General features: G+C 34.5%; 3 protein-coding genes and 1 long non-coding RNA gene across 5 annotated transcripts; 1 reads left to right on the top strand and 3 right to left on the bottom strand.

The window, feature by feature from the left end:
* The first annotated feature begins 1,474 nt into the window (after positions 1-1,474).
* On the top strand, positions 1,475-3,172 carry LOC123883182. Its single transcript, XM_045931920.1, has 2 exons — positions 1,475-1,660; positions 2,348-3,172. Exon 2 carries the CDS (start codon positions 2,432-2,434, stop codon positions 2,909-2,911), a length of 480 nt encoding a protein of 159 aa, XP_045787876.1. The 5' UTR covers positions 1,475-1,660; positions 2,348-2,431; the 3' UTR covers positions 2,912-3,172.
* A 1,921-nt stretch (positions 3,173-5,093) lies between these two features.
* Positions 5,094-8,162, bottom strand: LOC123883179 (protein AGENET DOMAIN (AGD)-CONTAINING P1-like). The gene is made up of 3 exons (XM_045931916.1): positions 7,752-8,162; positions 6,451-6,927; positions 5,094-5,815 (listed from the first exon to the last, which is right to left on the bottom strand). Exons 1-3 carry the CDS (start codon positions 7,926-7,928, stop codon positions 5,234-5,236), a joined length of 1,236 nt encoding a protein of 411 aa, XP_045787872.1. The 5' UTR covers positions 7,929-8,162; the 3' UTR covers positions 5,094-5,233.
* Positions 8,163-10,143: 1,981 nt separating this feature from the next.
* Positions 10,144-14,803, bottom strand: LOC123886269. The gene is made up of 4 exons (XM_045935603.1): positions 12,775-14,803; positions 12,703-12,716; positions 10,900-11,025; positions 10,144-10,224 (listed from the first exon to the last, which is right to left on the bottom strand). The coding sequence occupies exons 1-4, from the start codon at positions 14,801-14,803 to the stop codon at positions 10,144-10,146; spliced, it is 2,250 nt and encodes a 749-aa protein (XP_045791559.1).
* Positions 14,804-21,922: 7,119 nt separating this feature from the next.
* LOC123883183 lies at positions 21,923-24,140 on the bottom strand. 2 transcript variants are annotated; one of them, XR_006800123.1, is made up of 7 exons: positions 23,836-24,140; positions 23,429-23,474; positions 23,182-23,324; positions 22,942-23,002; positions 22,730-22,813; positions 22,380-22,566; positions 21,923-21,983 (listed from the first exon to the last, which is right to left on the bottom strand). It is a non-coding gene; the product is annotated as an uncharacterized LOC123883183 (long non-coding RNA). The 2 variants fall into 2 exon arrangements; XR_006800122.1 differs by having other exon boundaries at positions 22,730-23,002.
* Positions 24,141-24,410: the final 270 nt, after the last annotated feature.

Genomic DNA, 24,410 nt, shown 5'->3' with positions numbered 1-24,410 from the left:
ATTGGTTTAATCCTCATCATTTATATTATTTTGTTTTTAAAAATTATAGAGACTTTTTTCTTTTTCTGGCAAGCTTTTTTTTATTGGTAGAAAATATTCACCTAAGACCACATTTATCGCTTCACTTCTTAACTCTTCTACCTTAGCCATCAAGCCAACCTTATAATTCTCAAATCATTGTAACGTTATTTCCCTTCAATTCCTATAATCAACAATAAAATGGAGTTTTGTAAAAAAAAGGAGTAAACTTCCTCTCTTTATAATTTTTTTAATAAAAATTAGGCTTAATTAATAAAATGGTCCCTTAAAGATATTTTTGGTTTCAGATTGGTCCCTTAAAGAAAAAAAGGTTCAAATAGGTCCCTTAAAGAAAAAAAAGTCCGAATAGGTCCCTTAAAGACATCTCCGTTAATCAGTTTGGTCCCTAAAAAGAGGTCTAAATAGGACCAAACTGATTAACGGATATGTCTTTAAGGGACCTATTCGGACCTTTTTTTCTTTAAGGGACCTATTTAGACCTTTTTTTCTTTAAGGGACCAATATGAAACCAAAAATATCTTTAAGGGACCATTTTATTATTTAAAAATTATTATGCCATTTATTTTTTGAATAAAAAATCACAAAGGGTGCGTTTGGTAAGTCCAATAAGCTAACTTATAGCTTATTGGACTAGCTTATAAGCTTGTTTGAAAAAAATAAAAGTGTTTGGTAAAAAGCTTTTCTCACGAGCTTATAGCTTTTTTTGAGATGCTATTTCAAGTAGCGTTTGAGCTTATAGCTTATAGCTTTTTACAGTTTTTCCATTTTTAACCTTTAATTTAATTTTATTATTTTTTATAAAATAAAAAACTACCCACTAAAACATAAACTACCCACTACATATAAATATCCTTTTATGTCTTTTTATATTTATCAATCATTTAAAAAGCTAATTTTACCAAATACTTTAATTTCAATAAGCTAGCTTTTCAGCTATCAGCTATAAGCTAGCTTATAGCTTAATTTTACCAAACAGAGCCAAAATATGTTTTGAACCTTTCCTTTCTTTTACTGGCGAAATTTAAGATGCAAAATTATATTTTGCTTTTATTGAAAAAAATAATAAAAAATTTCTCAATCCTCCCTCCTAATATATTGGGGATTTATAAAAAGACACTTTCTTTTTTGTTATTGTGTATTTTATAAAAAAAAATACACTTTTGCTAATGTATTTTGAGAAAAAATACACTTTTGCTAAAGGAAAAAATATATAAATAAAAATTATTCTTATCCATAATATTCTAGAAGATTCGGCCTATATATACCGTTGAAATTGAAATTCGCAAAACCGTTTAACCCGCCAAAATGAAAGAGCAACAAACTCCAACCAAACTCTCTGCTCGCTCCACCGAGAACCGTACCGGAAGATCCAAACATTTTCCGTCGAAGAAATCCAAAAAGGCACAAATTCATCAATTCCTAACTTCGTCGATTCTTCAGATCACTGATTCAACGTTTTGCATTTCATTTTTTTTATTTATTTTGTGTAATTTTGATTTTATGCTCAATTCAGATCTCGAACAAGAGCTTGAATGCTTCATCTTCATCGGTTTCTGAAGAATCTGTGGATTTTTCGCCGTTTTCTGAGCTCACGGAGGAAAATCTCACTGAAGATGCTACGGTAAGTACGATAGCTTATAATTCTTCTTCCGATGTTCTTCTGTTCGTCATTTATATCAATGCGACACTGAACTGTTAAACGCTACTGAAAGTTCGTCATCCTCTATTAAGTTGTTGTTTATTTAGTAATTTAAAGCTTCGAGAAAATTTTCAATGTGGAGATTAGTTTTCTGTGATGATTTACTAATTCATGTGTTAGAATTGGTGATTAGATTTAGATCTGTTGATATATTGTTAGAATTGGCTAATTCATGTGTTAGAATTGGTGATTAGATTTAGATTTAGTTTTCTGTGATGATTTACTAATTCATTAGATTTAGATCTGTTGATATATTGTTAGAATTGGCTAATTCATGTGTTAGAAATTGGTGATTAGATTTAGATTTAGTTTTCTGTGATGATTTACTAATTCATGTGTTAGAATTGGTGATTAGATTTAGATCTGTTGATATATTGTTAGAATTTTCGATTCTGTCGATTTAAAGAATTGTGAAAAAATTTTATGTTCAAATTACTTTTCTGTGATTATTTACTAATTTATGCATTAGAAACTGTGATTAGATTTAGATCTATTGATATATCGTTGACGTGTGTTTGAATTTTCAATGCAACTGTGATTGAAACTTTCAAGCACTTGGAATTTAAGTGTTAACGCTTCAACTGATTGATATGAATCTTTCTGTTTTAGGCTTTCTTGTTAGAAGAACCTGCCTCTGTAACTTTGCTTCAGCCTGAAAAGATCATTTGTACAACCGATGCGTGTGAGTATGAAATGATCAAGTTCACCAGTGTGGAGGATATTATGAATTTTCTACTACAATTTAAAGCTAATTTGATCGTCACTTCGGACAATGCTGATCTGCAGTATAAGAAGCTTAGGGATGAGATAATTGAGTATGTTTTACAGGAACTCAATCACAATGTGCAGCCTGATTTGATCGTCACTTCGGACAATGCTGATCTGAAGTATAAGAAGCTTAGGGATGAGATAATTGAGTATGTTTTAGAGGAACTCAATCACAATGTGCAGCCTGATTTGATCGTCACTTCGGACAATGCTGATCTGCAGTATAAGAAGCTTAGGGATGAGATAATTGAGTATGTTTTACAGGAACTCAATCACAATGTGCAGCCTGAGTATGTTTCGCAGAAAAAAGCGTTTCTGTTTCTCTGTGTCATCTTTTGGTTTATTGTAGTGTTAGCTGTGCTTTTCTTCACTCCTGATGTTGATCGTGGACTAGTTCCAACTTGAACCATTCCACTGAAGCTGATTTGGTATTCTTCCATTTGCAAATGATACAATATTGGTTCACAGACTTGAGGTCAATTGAATTGTTCTCAATTTGTATTAGTGTTTTTATGGAAGGTTTTATACATGTATTGATATACTTGGAAAATACAATGTGCCTTGTATGGGTATCAAATGTATAGGTTCTATAGGCCTGAAACACAATTCACCTCGCCCTGTAAATGATCATTTTAATTTGGTATTCCACTGAAGCTGATTTGGTATTCTTCCATTTGCAAATGATACAATATTGGTTCATAGATAATGCCCAATAACAGCATAGATACATAGTTTATTGTTTCCTTATTCAAACATTTAGAATGGCAGTGTATGAGTCATCTATTCATAATACAACCATGAGTCATCTATTCTCAATTTGAAACCACGAGCAACCTTAGATACTCCACCTTCCCACCATCCATCGTTAAACCAAACATCAACCCTTTGGCGTGTCACATTATCGAAAAAAACGATATCAACATCAGGCAGACACGGTCTAATATCCGAAACAGTTACTTCTTTTTTTGGTTGTTCTGTTAAGTCATCTGTTTTCAGTGTCGAATAATCCACCAAGTACTTTCCATTATGCATCAGTACATTAAATGACGTTAGCGATTACTAATGTTCATCGAATAATTTGTGTGGTACATAAAATGAGTATTATCCACTCAACAATTTTTTTTCATACACATGAGCCATAATTTTTTTTGTGTTAAATATGTCTTTGGTCTCTATAGTTTTTCAGAATTTTCATTTTAGTCTCTGAGGATTTTTTTCACACTTTTTAGTCTCTGAAGTTTTTTCCGTCAATGCTTTTAGTCCATACTTTTCATTCAACTCGTGTATACTTTCACATTTTTGAATGATTTTTTGTATTCATGTTTATAATATTATAAGAACATCTCCGATAAAAATTTAGAATTTTTTAACATAAGATTAATTATTTATGAATTTTTATGTGCAAAAACTAAAATATTCATATTTAATTCATCTTTTGTTAAAAAAAATTTAACTTTTGTAACATAGATTCATATAATGTACTAAAGATGACCACAGAAAAAAAAAATTAAAATGGTATGCACGAGTTGAATGAAAAGTTTGGACTAAAAACATTGACGAAAAAAATTTCAGGACTAAAATGTGTGAAAATAATCTTCAAGGGCTAAAATGAAAATTCTGGGAAACAATAGGGACCAAAAACATATTTAACTTTTTTTTTTTTTTTATCATTGAACAATAAGTATGTTTGATGGATTAGACTATGACACCTTCATTTTATTTTTTTGAATCAAACTATGACACTTGAATTAAGCTTGAGATAATGGAGATTTTGAATTATAATAGGTAGAAGTATTAAAATGTGTGATAATAGGTAGAAGTATTAAAATTTTTGATTTATACTTGGAGGTGTGCGAAGGTAGGCTCAAGCTAAGAGTTACACATAAAGATTATGAAAAAGGCTTTAAAAAGTTTATGAGTCCTAATTAGAGGAAAATGTTGAAATGAGATTTTCTTCTGTTATCCTATTTATTTCTTGCGCGTTATACGTATTTCTATTTATACCTTTTGATTACTTAAATAGCGGACATTATAAAAATACTTTAATTATCAAATATGCGATTTTTTTATCCGTGGATATACAAAAGAAAGAAAGAAACAAATAAAAACAAAGATCTTTTATGAAACTATAACTCCAATTACGTTAGCCAGAAAAGTTCATAATAGTTGAGGAGGACAAGAACAAAGTATGACAACAATATGCATAGAAAAAACACTATGATTAACTAGCCAATCAACACAAACGTTTTCTACATGAAGAGTGTGAGTGAAACTAAGATCCTGATAAATTACTTGTTGTTATGGGACACCAAAGACACATAAGAATGATCATCGGCCAAGAGAAACATTTGTTGTCTGAGAATCATATTCACAAATAATAGAACGAAAACACCACTAAAATTAAAAAGGATTCCACCATAATAATTTGAATTTCTTAGATTGCCAAATGAACTACCATCAACGTTCAACTTATAAACATTTAAAGTTATAAGACCATTGCCCGAAAAATTACCAACATCGACCAAATCAGAATAGATGGATTTAAGGACACTCTAATCATTACAAGAACTACTTTAAAAGACAATATTAGTCATAATTTTCAATATGATTGTTAATTATCGGGCTAAATATATTTTTCAAATATTTTTGAATAAAAAATATAACACCCTACATTTATACTGAATATATACACCAAACATTTGAAGTAAGTTTGTTTTGTTAAAGTGATCATACAAAAGAAGCAAGCATCCATCTTCCATCAATCCAATCTTGATGAGGCCTAAGATAACAGTGTTCAAATTCCAGCTCCTCATTCGAAGTCCAAAAATAAACCTTATACTCGAAACCATTGAAACCATGAGCAACATTAGATACTACACCTTCCCACCATCCATCATTAAACCAAACATCAACCCTTTGGCATGTCACATATCGACAAAAACGATCAACTTCAGGCGGACACGGTCTAATATCTGAAACATTTATTTCTTCTTTCAGTGGTTCTGTTAAGTCATCTGTTTTCAGTGTCGAATACTCCACCAAGTACTTTCCATTATTGAAGAAATCGACAACAGTTGCTGTATACCATGAACCTTCATAGCCTTTTTCATCACTTCGAATTTCTACCTTTTCCCCTTTGTAGAAATGTAAATCAAATTTGCTTCCAGTGTATAGTGTCCTTGTTATTACAGCTGTAGGTTGCTTTGCATTCTCACAAGGAATCGGATATTTCAAAATCAACTTTGTTCCGGCAAGATTGTTGGCTTTTGGCATCACATCTCCAAACTTCTTCACTAGCTCACTCGGCTCCTGATAGATACATTAAAAAATTAACAACATTAATAAAAAATAAAATCATAAAATGAATCTTTTGGACATGATATTATACTATCTTATATCTATAATCTAGAAACATTACAATAGAATTTAACTTCAATCCAACTTTAATGAAACCAAACAGAAATGTTTAAATTAAATGGTTTCCATGAGTTCTCAAGTTAAGAATCATGCAAAAACTTTGTTTTAGCAAGTAAGTTTCTTCCTCCATCGATTATTACAACCCTTTATCTCGGAAACATGCACTCGATTGAACAAGATAGTCTAACCAAATATTAGAGTAATAATAACTACGGTTTTGACATGCTCTGGTGTTACTAAATATTTACAACTCTTATAAAAAGTATATACAGGATAGTCTAATCAAATATGAGAATTTCAATATTTGCAAACTGGTCCCTATTTTCATATTTAGAAGTTGGTCCCTCAACTTTTTGACATTTTAAATTTGACTCAAATGTTTGAAAATTCTAATTTTGTATCTCTTTTCAAATTTCCAATTACATGATCCAAACATACTCTTAAGTTAATTTTCAAAGCTGTTTTTACACTGCAAATGCAATTCAGGGAAAATTCAATTTATAAAAAAGAGAAGCTAAGTAATGTACCTTAGAAGACATGATCCATTTTCCATTAATCCAATCTTGATGAGGTCTTAGCTTCGAACATTCAATTTTCAACACTTCATTGTTCATAAAATGAACAGAACACTCTGTCGTGTTCACTAATTCAACAACCACACCTTCCCACCAAGCATCATTGTACCATGCATCCACTTCTTGTAACTTTTTGAAAGAACCAAAATTTGGAACATAAGGAGGAGAAGGCCTAATAAACTTAGCATCAATTTCTTCTTTCAGGGGTCGAGTACCATCATCATTTGTCACCAAATCTTTGTATTCAACTAGAAACCTTTCTTTTTCTAATGTGTCAATAACAGTAGCCACAAACCAAGCACCTTTATAACCTTCATTGCCGTCGCTAACTTCCACTGTTTCCCCCTTTTTAAATTTGGACTCGTTTTTTGACTTCCCCGTGAATTTGATTATGAGCTTAATCTTTTTCTTCATCTCAGGTGGTTTTTCCTGTAACACAAGTTTCATATAATTTAGCACATAACCAATACAAAAAGAGTAATGTTACGCACCAACACTCTAACACACGCTAAGGTTCGAACAATCAGCATTTTTTGATAAAAAATATGTACATCAAAGTTTAGAAATATGCATTGACGGTGTAAAGAAGTTTACAATGTCAAACAATAACAACCATGTTTTCCGCCACATCATTCCACTTTACCACACTTTTTTCATATGATATAACAAATTCAAATTTTTTTATTGAATGATCATGTAAAACAATTTTACACTGTCACTCAGTCAGTATCTTCATTACACTCTAAAAAAAATTTAATCTTTTCGGTGAATGATCATGTAAAACAATTTTACACTGTCACTCTGTCAGTATCTTCATTAAACTCTAAAAAATTTTGATCTTTTCGGTGAATGATCATGTAAAACAATTTTACACAGTTAGTATCTTCATTAAACTCTAAAAAATTTAATCTTTTCGGTGAATGATCATGTAAAACAATTTTACACGGTTAGTATCTTCATTAAACTCTAAAAAAATTTAATCTTTTCGGTGAATGATCATGTAAAACAATCTTACACAGTTAGTATCTTCATTAAACTCTAAAAAAATTTAATCTTTTCGATGAATGATTGTGTAAAACAATTTTACAGTGTCAGTATATCCATTAAACTCTAAACAAATTTAATCTTATCAGTGAGATTTATAACTACATGCATGTTAATCAAAACTACCGTCACATTCAAAATTAAATTGAAAATTACAAAAACATTATGAATGTTATCACCGATTACAAAAAATTAGCAATGAAAATTACCTGTGGTGGAAGGAGAGGTGGGACCCAGTCACCGTTGATCCGACGGCGAAGACGCAAACCACATTGATCAGCGAGTGAGTAACAGTGAGAATCAGCGGCGTCACCGAATTCCCTTAACCGTTTCTTAGGTTTATGCATTACAGTCGCAGCGTAGTGAAAATCACATTCCTTCATCATTTTTTCACCGTTCAGTGAGAGAAAAACTAAGAATGAGAGAGTATCAGTGAGAGAAAAAATTAAGAATGAGGGAAAAATTAAGAATTAAGAACGATTAAGATCCGTTAACTTTGTGTTTAGGTATCAGTGAGAGAGTGAGAGGGTTATTTATTTCACTGGTTTGGGTTGGGTAATTGAAAAGTTTCTTAAGTTTAGGGCTGACTTTTATTACAGTTAATGCCTATCTGTCAATTCATTTTTGGATTAGGATAATTGTTTTAGATACGATAAAATCTTTTTCTCTTCTTTTTTTTTTTGCTACATTCTTTTTTTTTTCTAATTTTGGGATAATTTGTTTTAGATAAAAAAAAATTTTCGTTAGTATTTTTTTTTTTGGCTTTAATGCAGTTTTGATTCCCCTATTTTGAAAAACCTGAACTTTTAATCCCCCTATTTTAAAACTCAGCACTTTTGATCCCCCTATTTTAGTTTTTTGTTAGTTTTAGTCCTCCACCTCAATTTGGTCAAACTTTTGCTAATGTGTCATGCTCACTGATGACATGGCATTGTACATGTGGACAACTTGCTATGATGATGTCAGAAAAATTGGTGACACACAATATTTGACCTATAGAGATGCATGTTTTGCAATGGGATTCCTTAAAGATGATCGTGTTTACATCACTCCAATCAAAGAAGCAAAAGATTGGGGCTCGAGACACTATCTAAGGAAATTGTTTGTCCACATGTACAATGTCACGTCATCAGTGAGTATATAGGGGGATCAAAAGTTTGACCAAATTGAGGTGGGGGACTAAAACTAACAAAAAACTAAAATAGGGGGATCAAAAGTGCTGAGTTTTAAAATAGGGGGATCAAAAGTTCAGGTTTTTCAAAATAGGGGGATCAAAACTGCATTAAAGCCTTTTTTTTTTTTTTTGACAAAATTTGAGATATAGTCTACATATAGTTTTCAATTTTTAAAGTAGTACGTAATCTAGTTTGAGACAAAGTTTGTTTTATGGTGTTTGACGGTTGTGATTCTTTTTTGTAATTATGAAGTATATTTTTTAACTTAAATAAAATTCAAATAAAATTATGGAAACTCTGCCAAAAATATTTTCAATATGAATTAAGGTTCATTAATACCAGGTATCAAACATTACTTTGACACCAAATTTCAACCATCTATTTTTTCTAATCAAAGGCTAATAATAATTTTCTAACTAACCCACGAGATGTAGCATGGACCCTTGCTATTGATCGCATACATTTCTCGTTTTGAATTCATCAAACTAACTTGAAATTGAAATCATCATCAAACACAATACAATACTCTTTCATTGCTTCAGGAAAATTTAATCTGTGAAGCTGACTCAACCTAGTGGAAAAGATGCTTTGTTTAATTAAATACGTTTTGAGTTACTAGATGGCTGCCCATGCGTTGCACGGGTTTTGCGGAACGTCCAATATATATCGATCATGGTGGTAAACAATGAAAGGGGGTAAGCATATGCATCTATATGCCAATCATGGTTGATATGAGCCAAGAGAGTTAGTCATCAGCATGTGAATATTAAGTTAAAGCATGCAAAATATGGTAGTTAAGATAAAGTATAGAAAAATAATATGGGATCATGTTAATTCTTTTATGAAACAATGAACATATGATTTTGATCGAGGAAGAGGCAAGTAGATGAACCAACGCCACAACCAAGACCACTCTAGAGATAGGATACTTAACCTCCTTCGGTAAAAAAAAAAAGGATACTTAACCTCCTCACTCCATCTATACTTATACTTCAAGCATCTCTATTAAACTCGTAGTTTTAGCGATTATCTTAAAAATTTAGAACCTGTTATTAAAGCCTAATATTTAAGTGTTAGGTAGAAATTGATAATTTTTCCGAGATTTAAGTGCTGGTTTTATCTTTTGTCAAAAAAAAAAAGTGTTGGTTACAGGATAGTAAATCATTCCATCTTCTTTTTTAAATTAACTTCACCATGACAGAAGGTATTATGGGAACATCACACATCATATCCATTCAACATTACTATCAAAATAAAATATGACACTACTATCAAAAGTCACGTAATAAAGAAGAGCAAAAGTGCATCCCATCAACCAATCTACGTGTTCTACAAAAAGCAATCCATCCACCATTGTAGGCATTCATAGTAGCAGTGTCCACTAACATCAAGTTCACTAACATCAGATGATACCTTCTTGTGCTGCTTACTGTACATGCTTTAAAAGCTCAACACGTTGTTCAGCTGTCATTAAACGATTAGATGCCCATGACTGGAACCGGAAAACCTAACAAAGTTAAAAGAAAAATAATTATCTTCAAAGTGATCCTTAGAGTGTAGACTAACATCACATAACCAAAACACTAATGCAAGATATAGGTCATTAAAGTATATTTTCCATAGTTAACTGGCTTGAAGACTTCAACCACTAAAAAAAGGCCGTGGAAAGGCCCCATATATATTTGTGTATTATTACCATATTTTTCTGATACACCAAAAATTCTCGCATTACTTAGGAATAAAGACTAAGAATAGATTATAAACACTCACTCTAACTCAATGAGAACCCTTTTACCTAATGACAAAACCGTGAGAACTCAAATAAAATCCAAAGCGGACAATATGTCAGAAAAGCAATGCAGCCGACTTGAGGTCAGAACACGTATCAGCTTCCTATGTCATGCTCTTATGTAATCATAAAAAGCAGGCTTGGTAATGAAATGCAGCCAACTTTCTTTCTGTTTTTCACTTGTTTCATTGGCTCACTCACTTCTAATTCTCTCAAACAGTATCAATAAACTTAAAAATACAACATTAAACTAAAGTCTAATCTCAAATGAGATATGTTTCAATCAACTTCTCTCAATCCCTCCCACACCAATGTACCCTAACAATTTCTAAATTGAAACTATAAACATCATCCTACTGAATTATACCAACAGAATGAGATTTCATAACTCACCTTTACAATGTCACCAGGACCACGAAGAATATTAGAAACTTTTTCTTTGTACCGACTCGTAATTTCTATAGTAGCTTTATCACTTTGAACTTCACATAGTGGTTGAAAATCCTCAACATAATCACCCTACCAATATGACACAATAAAATAAACCATTCATGTAATCTGGCACGCAGTGAACACAATGCTGCACAAGATGCTATAGCATATGTTGCAGCAACACAGTCGCAGAACACAGTAAATAAATAAATAAATTGCTGAACAATAAATAACACAGATAATTGTTAACCCAGTTCAGTGCAACGTCACCTACTCTGTGGGATACCAATCCAGGAATGAATCCACTATAATAGCTCTAGTTCAAAGCCCTCGACCAACACCCGGTACTTGACTTATCACCTAGACACTACCCGTGCAATCCTACCTAAGAACCTCTTAGATAATGAGACCCCGTCCCAAATTCCCTCTAACAACATACTATGTTGCTGTCAATAATAATAATAAGGATGGAGACACTCTCCTAGAAACTAGACCACACTCTTGCTTAAAAGCTTATGAGTGAATCACACACACGAACTCCGTACTTCAAAGCTTAGGAGTCGTTTACAATTAACAACCAAAACCCAGTCCTAAACTTGCATCAAAGTGACACAAGAAAGGCTTACAAAAGACACACACACTAAACCTTAAAAACGCACACTTTTTGTAATACAAGGTTTAGAATACACGAGAATAATAGCTTGAGGCTTCACATATTTATAGTCTTCAATTGTCTTGATGGGCAAGCTAGATCTTCAGACAAATACAGCTGTAGGAATTGCGGCCAACCCTAGATTATTTCCAGAAATATAATTCATGTTGTACCAAACAAAAAAAAACGCAAAAATATAATATAATTATATTTTTGTTTTAAATAACATTCCTTCAGCCGACTTTAATAAAACTTGCTGAGCAAGGCTCGTTTTGCCCAGACGCACGTGCCTGAATATATAATTGAAGCAAATCTTGACTCAGATTTGAAATAAAAATTCTGCACGAAAAACAGAGCATAAGGATGCTGTACTATAATGCTACAGCACCTCAGTCCAGCATCTGGCTGGTTGGCTTTTGCAAAATGTAGCCAATCAAAACACCAACAATCTCCCCCTTTGGCAAATTTTGGCTAAAACAACCTTAGGCCAGTGCATAGAGAGATACAGTCTAGACTTTCCTTCGAGTCAACATAAGCACACAACTAGGAAAGAAAGTAGAACGATGCTAAGCTATTTAAACTTTCCTTCGAGTCAACATACACACACAACTAGGAAAGAGAGTAAAGAAATTCATCAGATGAATAGATAGCTAGCACGTAAGCATCAGAGGCATGCAATAGCGGAACATAACACATCTAGCCTCAAAGTACAGATAGAGAGAAATAAACTCTCACATAGTGGATTCAAGATCGGAGAAATAAACTCCTTAATATTTGAGCAGCGCCACAGAGAATAGGAAGAATAAATTCCTATGTAAACATGCATATCATAAGTAGTAGAAAAATAAATTCTACCTACTCCCCCTCAACATATGCATAAATTTCACTCCCCCTCAAAACATGCATATAAGCAAACATGCTATACTAGATGCTATAGCATTCTTCATCACATCATGCACAGTCACATTTTACTCCCCCTTTTTAGCCATAAATTCTGACAAATAAAGTCAGTACCATAGAATAGAAGCAAAAACAAAGATCCATAGAGTATCAAGTAGCATAGAGTCACAGGATGTCAGAACATAAGGGGCCACATAGTACAAATTACAAACCATTAGGACTAAGCCTTCAAAAATAACATCCAAATAAAGAAAAAGTTACATAAACAGATCATATGGAAGGACTTTCATCAGAGGCCATCTCCTCTTCTACAGTGTCACCACCTGCAAGATCATCATCATGGGAAGCACCATGGGAAGGACCTACTCCATCCTCATTTCCTTGTGTCTGCTCAAGCTCCAAGGCTTGGATTACACCATCTACCAGCTCCTTCTTCTCACCCAGCATTTTACTAACCTCCCTGAGATTAGCAATCATCTGTCTTTTGGTGATGCCTGCAGCTAGTTTCTTCAAAGATGCCACAACAATGTCTGCAGCATGTTTACCTTCCAGCAATCTAAATTCCATTGTCAAGGCTGAAGGTCTAGGGACAGGCACATCAGACTTATTGCAGATATCAGGATGTTGGGACAAAATAATATCACATATCAAGGTGGAAAAGGCTATTGGCATCTTTATAGCAGTAGAAGAGCCATGAAGAATTGTTGCATTAAAGATATAAGTGCCATAATAAAAAACAGTACTAGTACGTATGGCATAGATGAGTTTGGCCAAACCTGTAGCTACACTATTGGAGTGTGTAGTGGGGACCCAGTTGGCTGCACCAATTTTGTTCAGCAGAGCATACTTTGTAGTTAATTTTGCAGCAGACAATTTTCCAGCTCTTGGCCACATTCTCACCTTGTCACCAGTTATTGTCTTGCACACCTCATTCATAGATATCTCCAATTCAGGTGCAGGAACATCACATCTACCCAGATGTTGGTTGATGATGGCTGGTGAAAAGTCAACACATCTTCCCCTCACATACACCTTCAAGTACTCAGGACTTAAAGGGTTATCACAATCAGCTGGGATGTTCACTAAGAACTCTCTGGTCAATTTATCATAGCATTTACCCAACTCAGATACAGTTTTTATCAGCCCTGCTTCCTCTATCAGACTTATAATATCTTGACATTTCAAGAATTCTTCATTAAGGTTCCTTTCTATGGCCATTCTCCTTTTGACCACAAATTTCCACCTGTCAACATTCTCAACACAGTGAAAGGAGACATTATCAATTGGTACAGATGGTACATTAGGAGCCATTCTTCTTCTCTTGGCAGGTTTTTGAGGAGATGCAGCAGGAGATGCTGCAGGAGATGCTTCAGCATCTTGGTCTTCCTCATAGTCAGAATCACTAGAGGAAATAGTCTTCCTCTTCACAGTCTTCTTCTTACTTTCAGAGGCTACAGTGACCTTGCTCCACTGTTTCTTAGGCCCAAATGTAGCCTTGGTGGCTTCAGAGGAAGTGGCTATGCCTTTTCCAGTACTACTTCTCAGCCTTCTAGTTATACCAGCCCTAGGAGTACTCTTGAAATTGAGGCTCTCAACATCAATTACATTTGCCTCACTTGTATAAGGGATATTTGCAGTTTCACCCTTATCCTGAGTAGTGACATCATCAGGGATGGTGGTTTCAGTACTTTTCTCATTATCAGGAACCACAGGAGAGTTTGGTGAATCAGGTACCACAGAAGTACTAACATCAATATGTGCTGCAGATGCTGTAGCATCATTTGCAGCATCTAGCCCAGAACCTGCATTCTCATCAACTGTCATTTCTGACTCAAAATTGGCCTTAGAGGTAGCGCCAATATCATCAATAGCAGCATCAGGGATTTCCAAAGTGGTTTTCCCCAATTCAACAGACCTAGGGTTTTTTGATCCTAGGGTTTCAGGTAAATCAAGTTCCAAACTTAAATTCTTCTCACTAGATTCAGATGCTTCAGCATCAACATTAACATTTGGAATAGCAGGATTGTCAAGGTACAGTTCACGCATCGTATGAACAACTCTAGAAGTGGATTTTGATTTCTTACCCGTTTGTTTCGAAGCAGATGACGCACGCGAAGTGGATTGAGTTTTCTTTGGCGTTGTCTTCTTCGCTGAGATCTTCTTCCTCTTCGTTATTTCCTCAGGAAAGATTGTTGAAATTGGATAGGCCACGGTGATTTGTTGAGGGAGAGACTCGTATGAGGGTGATGTGGCCGTTTGTGGAGGAAGAGTTTCGTCGTTCTTGGAAGGAGATGGATTTTGAGAACTTGACATGGTGATTGTTGAACTTTGGTGAAGGTTTTCGCTAATGGAGTTTGAGAGAGGAAGTTGAGTAGTTGATGAAGAGAGAGAATGGGGAGAAGTAATGTAGCGCGTGAAAAGATGAATTTGAATGGCGTGAAAGGAGAAGTTATGGAAGTTTTTGATAACTTCCCTTAATTTGCGTGCACAACTAAATGAAGTGTGAAGAGACACTTCAACTGCACGCTCTTTGTGTTGTAACTGCTACAAATCTTCGCACAGGCAAATACCAAGTTTGCCTCGCAATTTTTCAAATTGAACTGCATCTAGAGCCTTAGTAAAAATATCAGCCAATTGTTCTTCAGTTGAAATATGCTCAAGAGTCACAATACCTTCTTCAACTAGATCTCTAATAAAGTGGTGCCTAATATCAATATGCTTCGTCCTGCTATGTTGGATAGGATTTTTTGAAATATTGATGGCACTAAGATTGTCACAGTATAGTGCCATAGCATTTTGTACCACATTGTACTCCAACAACATTTGTTTCATCCATAATAACTGGAAGCAGCTACTACCAGCAGCTATGTACTCTGCTTCAGCTGTAGATAAAGATACACAATTCTGTTTCTTGCTGAACCAAGATATAAGATTGTTGCCCAAAAAGAAACAAGCTCCTGAGGTGCTTTTTCTATCATCTGCACAACCTGCCCAATCAGCATCACAATATGCTACTAGCATAGAGTTCTCACCATGAGTATACAAGATCCCATAATCACATGTACCATTCACATACTTCAAAATTCTTTTCACTTGAGCAAGATGACTCATCTTTGGCTCAGCTTGGTACCTAGCACACACTCCTACAGCAAAAGTAATATCAGGCCTGCTGGCTGTAAGATACAATAAGCTTCCTATCATACTTCTATAGAGACTTTGATCAACATCAACTCCTTTTTCATCTTTTGAAAGCTTTAAATGAGTTGCTGCAGGTGTTCTTTTATGAGCAGCACTTTCCATACCAAACTTTTTCACTATATTTCTTGCATACTTGCTTTGAGAGATAAAAATAGTATCCTCCATTTGCTTTACTTGGAGTCCAAGGAAGTAGGTTAGTTCACCTACAAGACTCATCTCAAACTCAGACTACATTTGCTGCACAAAATGCTGTACCATCTTACTAGACATTCCTCCAAAGACAATGTCATCAACATAGATTTGAGCTATCATAAATTTTCCTTGATCTTCTTTTACAAATAGAGTCTTGTCATTTCCTCCCTTCCGGTAGCCTTGACTAATAAGGAACTCAGTTAATCTTTCATACCATGCTCGAGGTGCTTGTTTCAATCCATATAGTGCTTTCTTTAATTTGTAAACATGATTAAGAAAGCTTGGATCAACAAACCCCTTTGGTTGTTCCACATATACTTCTTCATTTAAGTACCCATTGAGGAAGGCACTTTTCACATCCATTTGAAATAGCTTGAATTTTAGAATACATGCCACTCCTAGAAGTAGTCTAATGGATTCAAGACGAGTGACTGGAGCGAAAGTCTCATCAAAGTCAATCCCTTCAATCTGTGAATATCCTTGTGCCACCAGCCTTGCTTTGTTCCTGGTTACAGTTCCACTTTCATCAGACTTATTCTTGTAGACCCACTTGGTACCAATCACATTTATATTTTCTGGTCTAGGAACTAAGTCCCAAACTTCATTCCTTTTAAACTGATTTAGTTCTTCTTGCATAGCATTTATCCAAAACTCATCTGTTAGGGCTTCCTTCACATTTTTGGGTTCAAACTTAGACACAAAGCAAGCATTAGAGACCAAGTCAAGTGTCCTTCTAGTGGTAATTCCTTGGTTAGGATTACCAATAATTTGATCTGTAGGATGATTCTTTTGAGTACGTGTAGATGGACCTTTCCTTGGAGTAGCAGAGACTTGTTCAGATGTGGCGACCTCTGTATCATTCTTGGATTCCTCAATAGTTTCAGAATTCTCACCACCTGGGATAAATGTTGTAGCATCTTCTGCAGCATATGTAGTAGTCTCACTTGAAGTATCATCTATTACCACATTTATAGATTCCATCATGGTTTTGGTTCTACAGTTATATACTCTGTAGGCTCTGCTATTTGTTGAGTATCCCAAGAATATGCCTTCATCACTTTTAGGATCCATTTTGGTTCTTGGTTCTCTATCAGATAAGATATAGCATTTACTTCCAAACACATGAAAATGCTTAACAGTAGGTTTTCTATCTTTCCATAATTCGTATAGAGTAGTTGTGGTTCCAGATCTCAAGGTGACACGATTATGAATGTAGCAAGCAGTATTCATAGCTTCTGCCCAAAAACCCTGAGAAAGTTTCTTTGCATGTAACATTACTCTTGCAGACTCTTGTATAGTTCTATTTTTTCTTTCTACTACACCATTTTGTTGTGGTGTAATGGGAGATGAGAATTCATGCATAATACCTTCAGAGGCACAGAAGTCAGAGAATCTTGAGTTTTCAAACTCCTTACCATGATCACTTCTGATCCTTAATACAACATTATTTTTCTCCCTTTGAAGTTGAATACATAGATCTTTGAACACATCAAAGGTTTCTGATTTCTTTCTAATAAAATTTATCCAGGTATATCTAGAGAAATCATCAACAACAACATAGGCATACCTTTTTCCTCCTAAGCTTTCAGTTTGCATAGGACCCATCAAATCCATGTGAAGAAGCTCAAGAACTCTGGTAGTGGTAAGATGCTGCAGCTTTGGGTGTGGCATCTTGGTTTGTTTTCCAATTTGACAGTCTCCACATATGCTTCCTTCTTCAATTTTGAGATTTGGTAGACCTCTGATGGCTTCTTCAGATATGGCTTTCTTCATGCTTCTTAGATTGAGATGACCAAGCTTTTGGTGCTACAGTTTTACTTCATCTTCTTTCGTGATTAAGCATGTTGACACATTTGCTCCTTCTTGGGGCACCCATAGGTAGCAATTGTCTTTTGATCTGACCCCCTTCATCAAAATTTCTCCTTCATTGCTTGTGACCAGACATTCAGACTTGGTGAAGTTTACCTTCATTCCTTGATCGCATAGTTGACTGATGCTTATCAGATTTGCAGTCAATCCTCTCACTAGTAGCACATTGTTTAGTTTAGGCAAGCTATTACTTTTGAGCTCCCCTATTCCAACAATTTCTCCTTTAGCACCATCACCAAAAGTTACAAAGCTGGTTGAGTAAGACTTTATACCAACAAGAAATTTGCTTATTCCGGTCATGTGTCTTGAACACCCACTATCAAAGTACCAGTCTTCCCTTGATGAAGCTCTAAGTGATGTGTGAGCAATCAGAGCAGTAGTTTCTTCCTCAGGTTGAGTTGTATCACTCTTCTTTTCATCTTTAACTTTAGGTTTCCATTCTTGTTGAGTGGAGAGAGTTGTGGAAGCTGGTTTATGCTGAGGACGTCTGTTAGGATACCCATATAATTTATAGCAGAAAGGTCTTATATGTCCTTTTCTACCACAGTAATGACATCTCCAAGAATGGTGTTTTCTTCTGTTTCTTGACAAGAGATGCTGCTGATGATGCTGCGGCTTCTTGTAAGGCATCCTTTGCTTCTGAGTTTCTTTAGGATCCATGTACATGAGGTCAGGACTGTAGTTTTTGAATTTGTTGACATTCTCATAACTAAGCCCAATGTTCCTAGGCTTTTGAACATTTTTCTCTAAGATTTCTTCAAGTTGACCATCAGCTTTATGGAGTTTGTCAAGATGATCATCATCTTTATACAGCATGTCAGAGAACTTTCTTAGTCGCCAAATGTCAGCATTCAATTTTTCAATGACTCCATTAGCTTCTTCAAGGTCAGAGGATAGACAATTTACCTTCTTTTGAAGCTCCTCCATCTTTGATATATTTTCAAATTTTTCTGCTTTTAACTCATTGATGGTTATCTTTTGTTTCTCAATGACCCTGCATATTTCTTCACTCTTAAGACAGAGCTCCCTGTAGGAGTCAGCAAGTTCTTCATAGGTTACCTCTCCATCATAAGATTCTGTATCAGATGTAACAATACCTGTTAAGACTGAGATATGTTTAGCAGTTACAGATGCTGTATCATCTTCTGAATCATCATCCTCAGACCAACTGACAGTTAGCCCTTTCTTTGCTCTCTTCTGATATGTTGGACATTCAGGTCTGATGTGACCATATCCTTCACATTCATGGCATCAAATGTTCCTGTTTAAGCTTGATTTTTCATCACTCCTTTGTTTTCCTTGGTTTTCATTGCTGCGCATAGTGCTGTAGCATTATAGTACAGCATCCTGATGCTCTATTTTTCGTGCAGAATTTTTATTTCAAATCTGAGTCAAGATTTGCTTCAATTATATATTCAGGCACGTGCGTCTGGGCAAAACGAGCCTTGCTCAGCAAGTTTTATTAAAGTCGGCTGAAGGAATGTTATTTAAAACAAAAATATAATTATATTATATTTTTGCGTTTTTTTTGTTTGGTACAACATGAATTATATTTCTGGAAATAATCTAGGGTTGTCCGCAATTCCTACAGCTGTATTTGTCTGAAGACCTAGCTTGCCCATCAAGACAATTGAAGACTATAAATATGTGAAGCCTCAAGCTATTATTCTCGTGTATTCTAAACCTTGTATTACAAAAAGTGTGCGTTTTTAAGGTTTAGTGTGTGTGTCTTTTGTAAGCCTTTCTTGTGTCACTTTGATGCAAGTTTAGGACTGGGTTTTGGTTGTTAATTGTAAACGACTCCTAAGCTTTGAAGTACGGAGTTCGTGTGTGTGATTCACTCATAAGCTTTTAAGCAAGAGTGTGGTCTAGTTTCTAGGAGAGTGTCTCCATCCTTATTATTATTATTGACAGCAACATAGTATGTGTTGTTAGAGGGAATTTGGGACAGGGTCTCATTATCTAAGAGGTTCTTAGGTAGGATTGCACGAGTAGTGTCTAGGTGATAAGTCAAGTACCGGGAGTTGGTCGAGGGCTTTGAACTAGAGCTATTATAGTGGATTCATTCCTGGATTGGTATCCCCAGAGTAGGTGACGTTGCACTGAACTGGGTTAACAATTATCTGTGTTATTTATTGTTCTGCAATTTATTTATTTATTTACTGTGTTCTGCGACTGTGTTGCTGCAACATATGCTATAGCATCTTGTGCAGCATTGTGTTCACTGCGTGCCAGATTACAATTGGCATCAGAGCATCAGGATGCTGTACTATAATGCTACAGCACCTCAGTCCAGCATCTGGCTGGTTGGCTTTTGCAAAATGTAGCCAATCAAAACACCAACAATTCATAATCATAAATGATAGAAACTCACTGAAAATTGCATACATCAAAATTCAAATCAGTACTACACTCACCTCTTGGACATACCATCTGAGAAGTTCACATTCAGCAATACCTTCACCAGTTTGTGCCAAAGGAACTTCAACTATGTTCCCCACAGGAATATCCAAAACAGATTGAGCAGAAAATCATAAACTAAAGTATTTCCACAAATCATGAGTAAACCGAAAATAATGAAAAATTGAAAAGATCCACATTATTTCTGGAAGCATAACAGTTCTATACATTTAAATTAGGTGCCTCAATTTATATTTGGAAGCATAGGAATATATGAAAGATCCACTGATTGTTCCTTCTCCTCTTGCTTTCCTTTGCTCCAAATATGCCTAAGAAACTCCCGATTTGATCCTTGACTTGAAACTGATATGTCCAATTCCATTTAGGAGGAATCGGACAATTAGTACCAAGAACTCCGTCTTGCCACGAGTTTCTCCGCATTTGAATACCAGGCCTACCACAAATTTTTTTGTCAAATCTGTTAGATTGCAAACTATACGAACAACAGCTATGTTATTTGAACATTAAAATACATTGTATCTGACACGTAAGTGTTTATATCCATCTCGCTTACTTTTTATACAGCTTATACACATTTCAAAAATACATAAAAACAAAGAAATTGCATTAGACATCATAATTTCAATTTCAAAAAATCATTTTTCTATGAACAATGGAAAAATACAGCAAAACATTGCAATGTAATAGTGATATACTAAACCATGTAATGAAAAGATCTTCATCCAACTTATTGAACACATTCAAAGTTAGATGGTTATTAGTTGTAACATTGATCAAAGGTCCTGGAAATTGTCCATTAATAGCTATAACCTGCAATCAGATTTAAGACAAATTATCATCTAAATCAACAATATACTATAGGAACCTTTCAAACTTATAATTATACATTTATTATTATATTATCATTAAATTACATTTGTGAAGAAAATAAGCTTCAATTAAAAAATGTAGGTCACATCAAACTACAAAAAATTAGTTAAAAAAATAAACAATCACGTAGTTTAAAGCAAAAAATTAAAAAAGTCGATAGCTTTTTTCAAATCTACACTTTTCAATATACTTGAAAGGGACTGTTTCATAACCATTTTCTGTACACATCTGCAACAATTTCACATTCTTATAAACACCACACCAATTGGAATATATAGTAAACCCAAAAAAGTACCCATAAAAAAGTACATTTAATAATACTATAGTTCAATGTTGATGTAATTTTTTATATTTTTTTGAAGGAATGTTGATGTAATTACATACTTACATAATAGGCTGTCACAAAGAGAATCACCTCTTACCAATTTCAGCTTCATACTAAACCACCCAAATCTATATCTTTGTTTTATTTGAAATCCACGTCCCGTAAAATATTCAATGCTTTAAAATAAATGACCTCAAAATTTTAACTTTGATGCTAATAATTAACCAAACTACCCAAATGTAAATTGATAAAAAAGAACAAAAAAGTCATTTTTTTATGAATGTATCCAAACATAAAGAAAAGGTATTTATACTATACTATATATAAACTGTTACTCATTTCCTATAGATATACGATATACTCCTTTTAGTCCGGAAAAAAAGGAAATTAAGAAACAATGTTGCACGCCAAAGTAATTTTAGTGAAATAATACAAATCCTCTATACTTCCCCTCAAGTTGACAAAATAAATGTTTATCATTCTTAGCTTATGTGTATAATGTTCGAGATAATTAGTTCACTGTCTAGCTTTTCTTTGATAAAATGTTGGTCAATCTATATAAAAGCTCCAATTTGACAGGGTGATCATTTGGTTGAACCCCATTGCACCTCAATTTCACTGCAAAAAAAGAATAATAGTAAATTAAGTTGGAATAAATAATTAAACATGAAGTTGCAATTGCAATTAGATAATGATGATGATGATTACATGTGAGGAGGGTGGAAGTGATTTTGGAGAGGAGGAAGAGAGATTGAGCACGTTGAAGAGGTGAAATTTGGGAGAGAATTTGAGGGTTTATGAGGTAAAAATTGTTCAAAATTTGAAGGCAATTCATGAAAATTGGAGAGTGTGTGTTGACTGAATCCATAACTGATTCAGTTCTAGTTTTAATCATGTTTTGAGTATTTTGCACTACACTTCATAATATTTAATATCAAATTAATCAAACCAAAACATGGCATAATAATATAAAGTATGCTCAAATAATTAATATTATGTTTATGCATTTTATACCTCTATCATTGTCTAAGGAGAGATATCAGACCTGTCCATCTGTAGAGGTAGTAAAATGGTCCTGGGACAACATTATGCTGAAATTATCTTCAAAAGATCCTTTAGACATAGCTGCTTCAGCTGAATGATAATAAGCAGTTATGATTTGCTGCAATGAAAAGAAGAATGGAAAATGAAGGATAGGACCCTGCATCCATTTTGATTTTGGTTAGGAAGAGAATGAAGGGTGGAAAAAAATAGGCTAGAATAAAACAAACAAAGCAGAAAACAACAGGAAAAAAATCAAATAAATAGAGTATAGAAAGTAACATATGGAACCAGAGTAAAGAAGGAGAAAAGGGCTTCATCACCTCCATCGCCAAGCACCGCGGTGTCACCGTGAACTGCCACTGCAACTCTCTCGGCAGGAACTCTCTTCCTCGCCGGTATAAATACTATATACATGTTATTACATTTTTTTCAATCAAACTTGTAAATCAAATCAGTAGCCAATAAGAAGTAATCTGAACTGTAAATCTAAAAACCAAATTGGAGATATAAAGAGATACAAGAAGAGAACTACCTCTTATAACAGATGATCAAAACCTTCAAGCTAGATCAAAATCCACCCCCTCTGGTTTATCCTAAATTCAAAAACATACAGTCATTTCAATCATCTTAAGGGCTTGTTTAAATCATTAATTAGTTGAATTATAGAGTTATCCTAATTAATCCTAAAATCATAAGTTGACATGCATCATGAATTTGGGGGAAAGCTAATAAAGCTACTCTATTAAGTGAGAGTTTACCTAATGGAACCCACCTGATTTAATAGAAGTACGATGTTATTCCGCAAGCTTAAAACCATCTGTTTGTGCCGCTTGAGTACCCAAACTCGTAGTCCTCAAAACACCATTTTTACAGCTTCAGTACCTCAACTTCAAAAGCATCCCCAGACTTCATTTCCTAACAAAAAATTATGAAATTGGTGTCACAACGACCATAATTGAGTTAGCTAACCACAGAAACAAACGGAATTTCAATTGGAGTTGGGAGGAGTGAGAATTTACCTTTTTAGTGGAGCCATGTCCTAGAACACGGGTTTAACCCAAACTTCTTCAAAAATCACATTGACCAATTAGCAATTGACATTTACAAAACGAAAACAGTTTGAAAGAGAGATGAGATTTTTCTAATCACCTGAGTTTATTGACATCCAAAGATCCAATTTCATGGAGGATTTCAAACATGCAAGATCAAAACTAAACATAATACAGAACTAAAAATAAGTGTTAAATGTTGGGGTTTTCAGATTGCAGTGGATTCATCCGTCTATAAATTGGAAAAAACAAACATCACTGTCACCATCTACCATAACCAACACACATCACCACCACCTCCAATCTGTAACCATCTCATAAAAAAAACAATAGAAAAAAAAGCAATTAAATAGAGCATAGAAAGTAACAGATCTAACCATAGGAAAGAATGAGAAAGAAGATTTGTCACCGCCGTCGCCAAGCACCGCCTGTTACCGCGAACTTCTCTCCTCAGCCGGAATTCTCTCCTCCTAGCCGGAACTTCTCTCCCGCCGACAAATCTCCTCTCACTCGGCCACTCCCTCACACTGACGAGTTATTGATTTATAGGTGTGGTGAAAGTTGCGGTGGATGTTATGGTGAAGATTAGATGAGGAGGACAGAGAGAAAGAGATTGAGAAAGGTTAGAGATGAAAGTGTGAAGATAGTGAGAAGAGAGAGAGAGATCGTACGAGAGAGAAAAGAGAGAGAAAAAAACTTCACAAAGTAAAAAGAAAAATGGGAAAAGAGAAATATATATCCCATTAGGCCCAATGCATGTGTTCCATATAGCAGGCCATGTGTAAGCTTCTGCTCCTCAACATGTGGTTTGCTAAGGCTATAAATGTCAATCAACCATTGGATAGAAATTAGGGTTTTGGATTAGGGTTTCAAAGTTTATCATCTTTTATGTATATATAGATATATAGATATAGATAGATATAGATATAGATATAGATTACATGGTGTAGGT

Source organism: Trifolium pratense, linkage group LG5, assembly GCF_020283565.1.
Source record: "Trifolium pratense cultivar HEN17-A07 linkage group LG5, ARS_RC_1.1, whole genome shotgun sequence".
NCBI classification, from domain to species: domain Eukaryota; kingdom Viridiplantae; phylum Streptophyta; class Magnoliopsida; order Fabales; family Fabaceae; genus Trifolium; species Trifolium pratense.
Note: the sequence above shows the minus strand (reverse complement) of the source record. Positions and strands in the feature narration are given on the sequence as shown.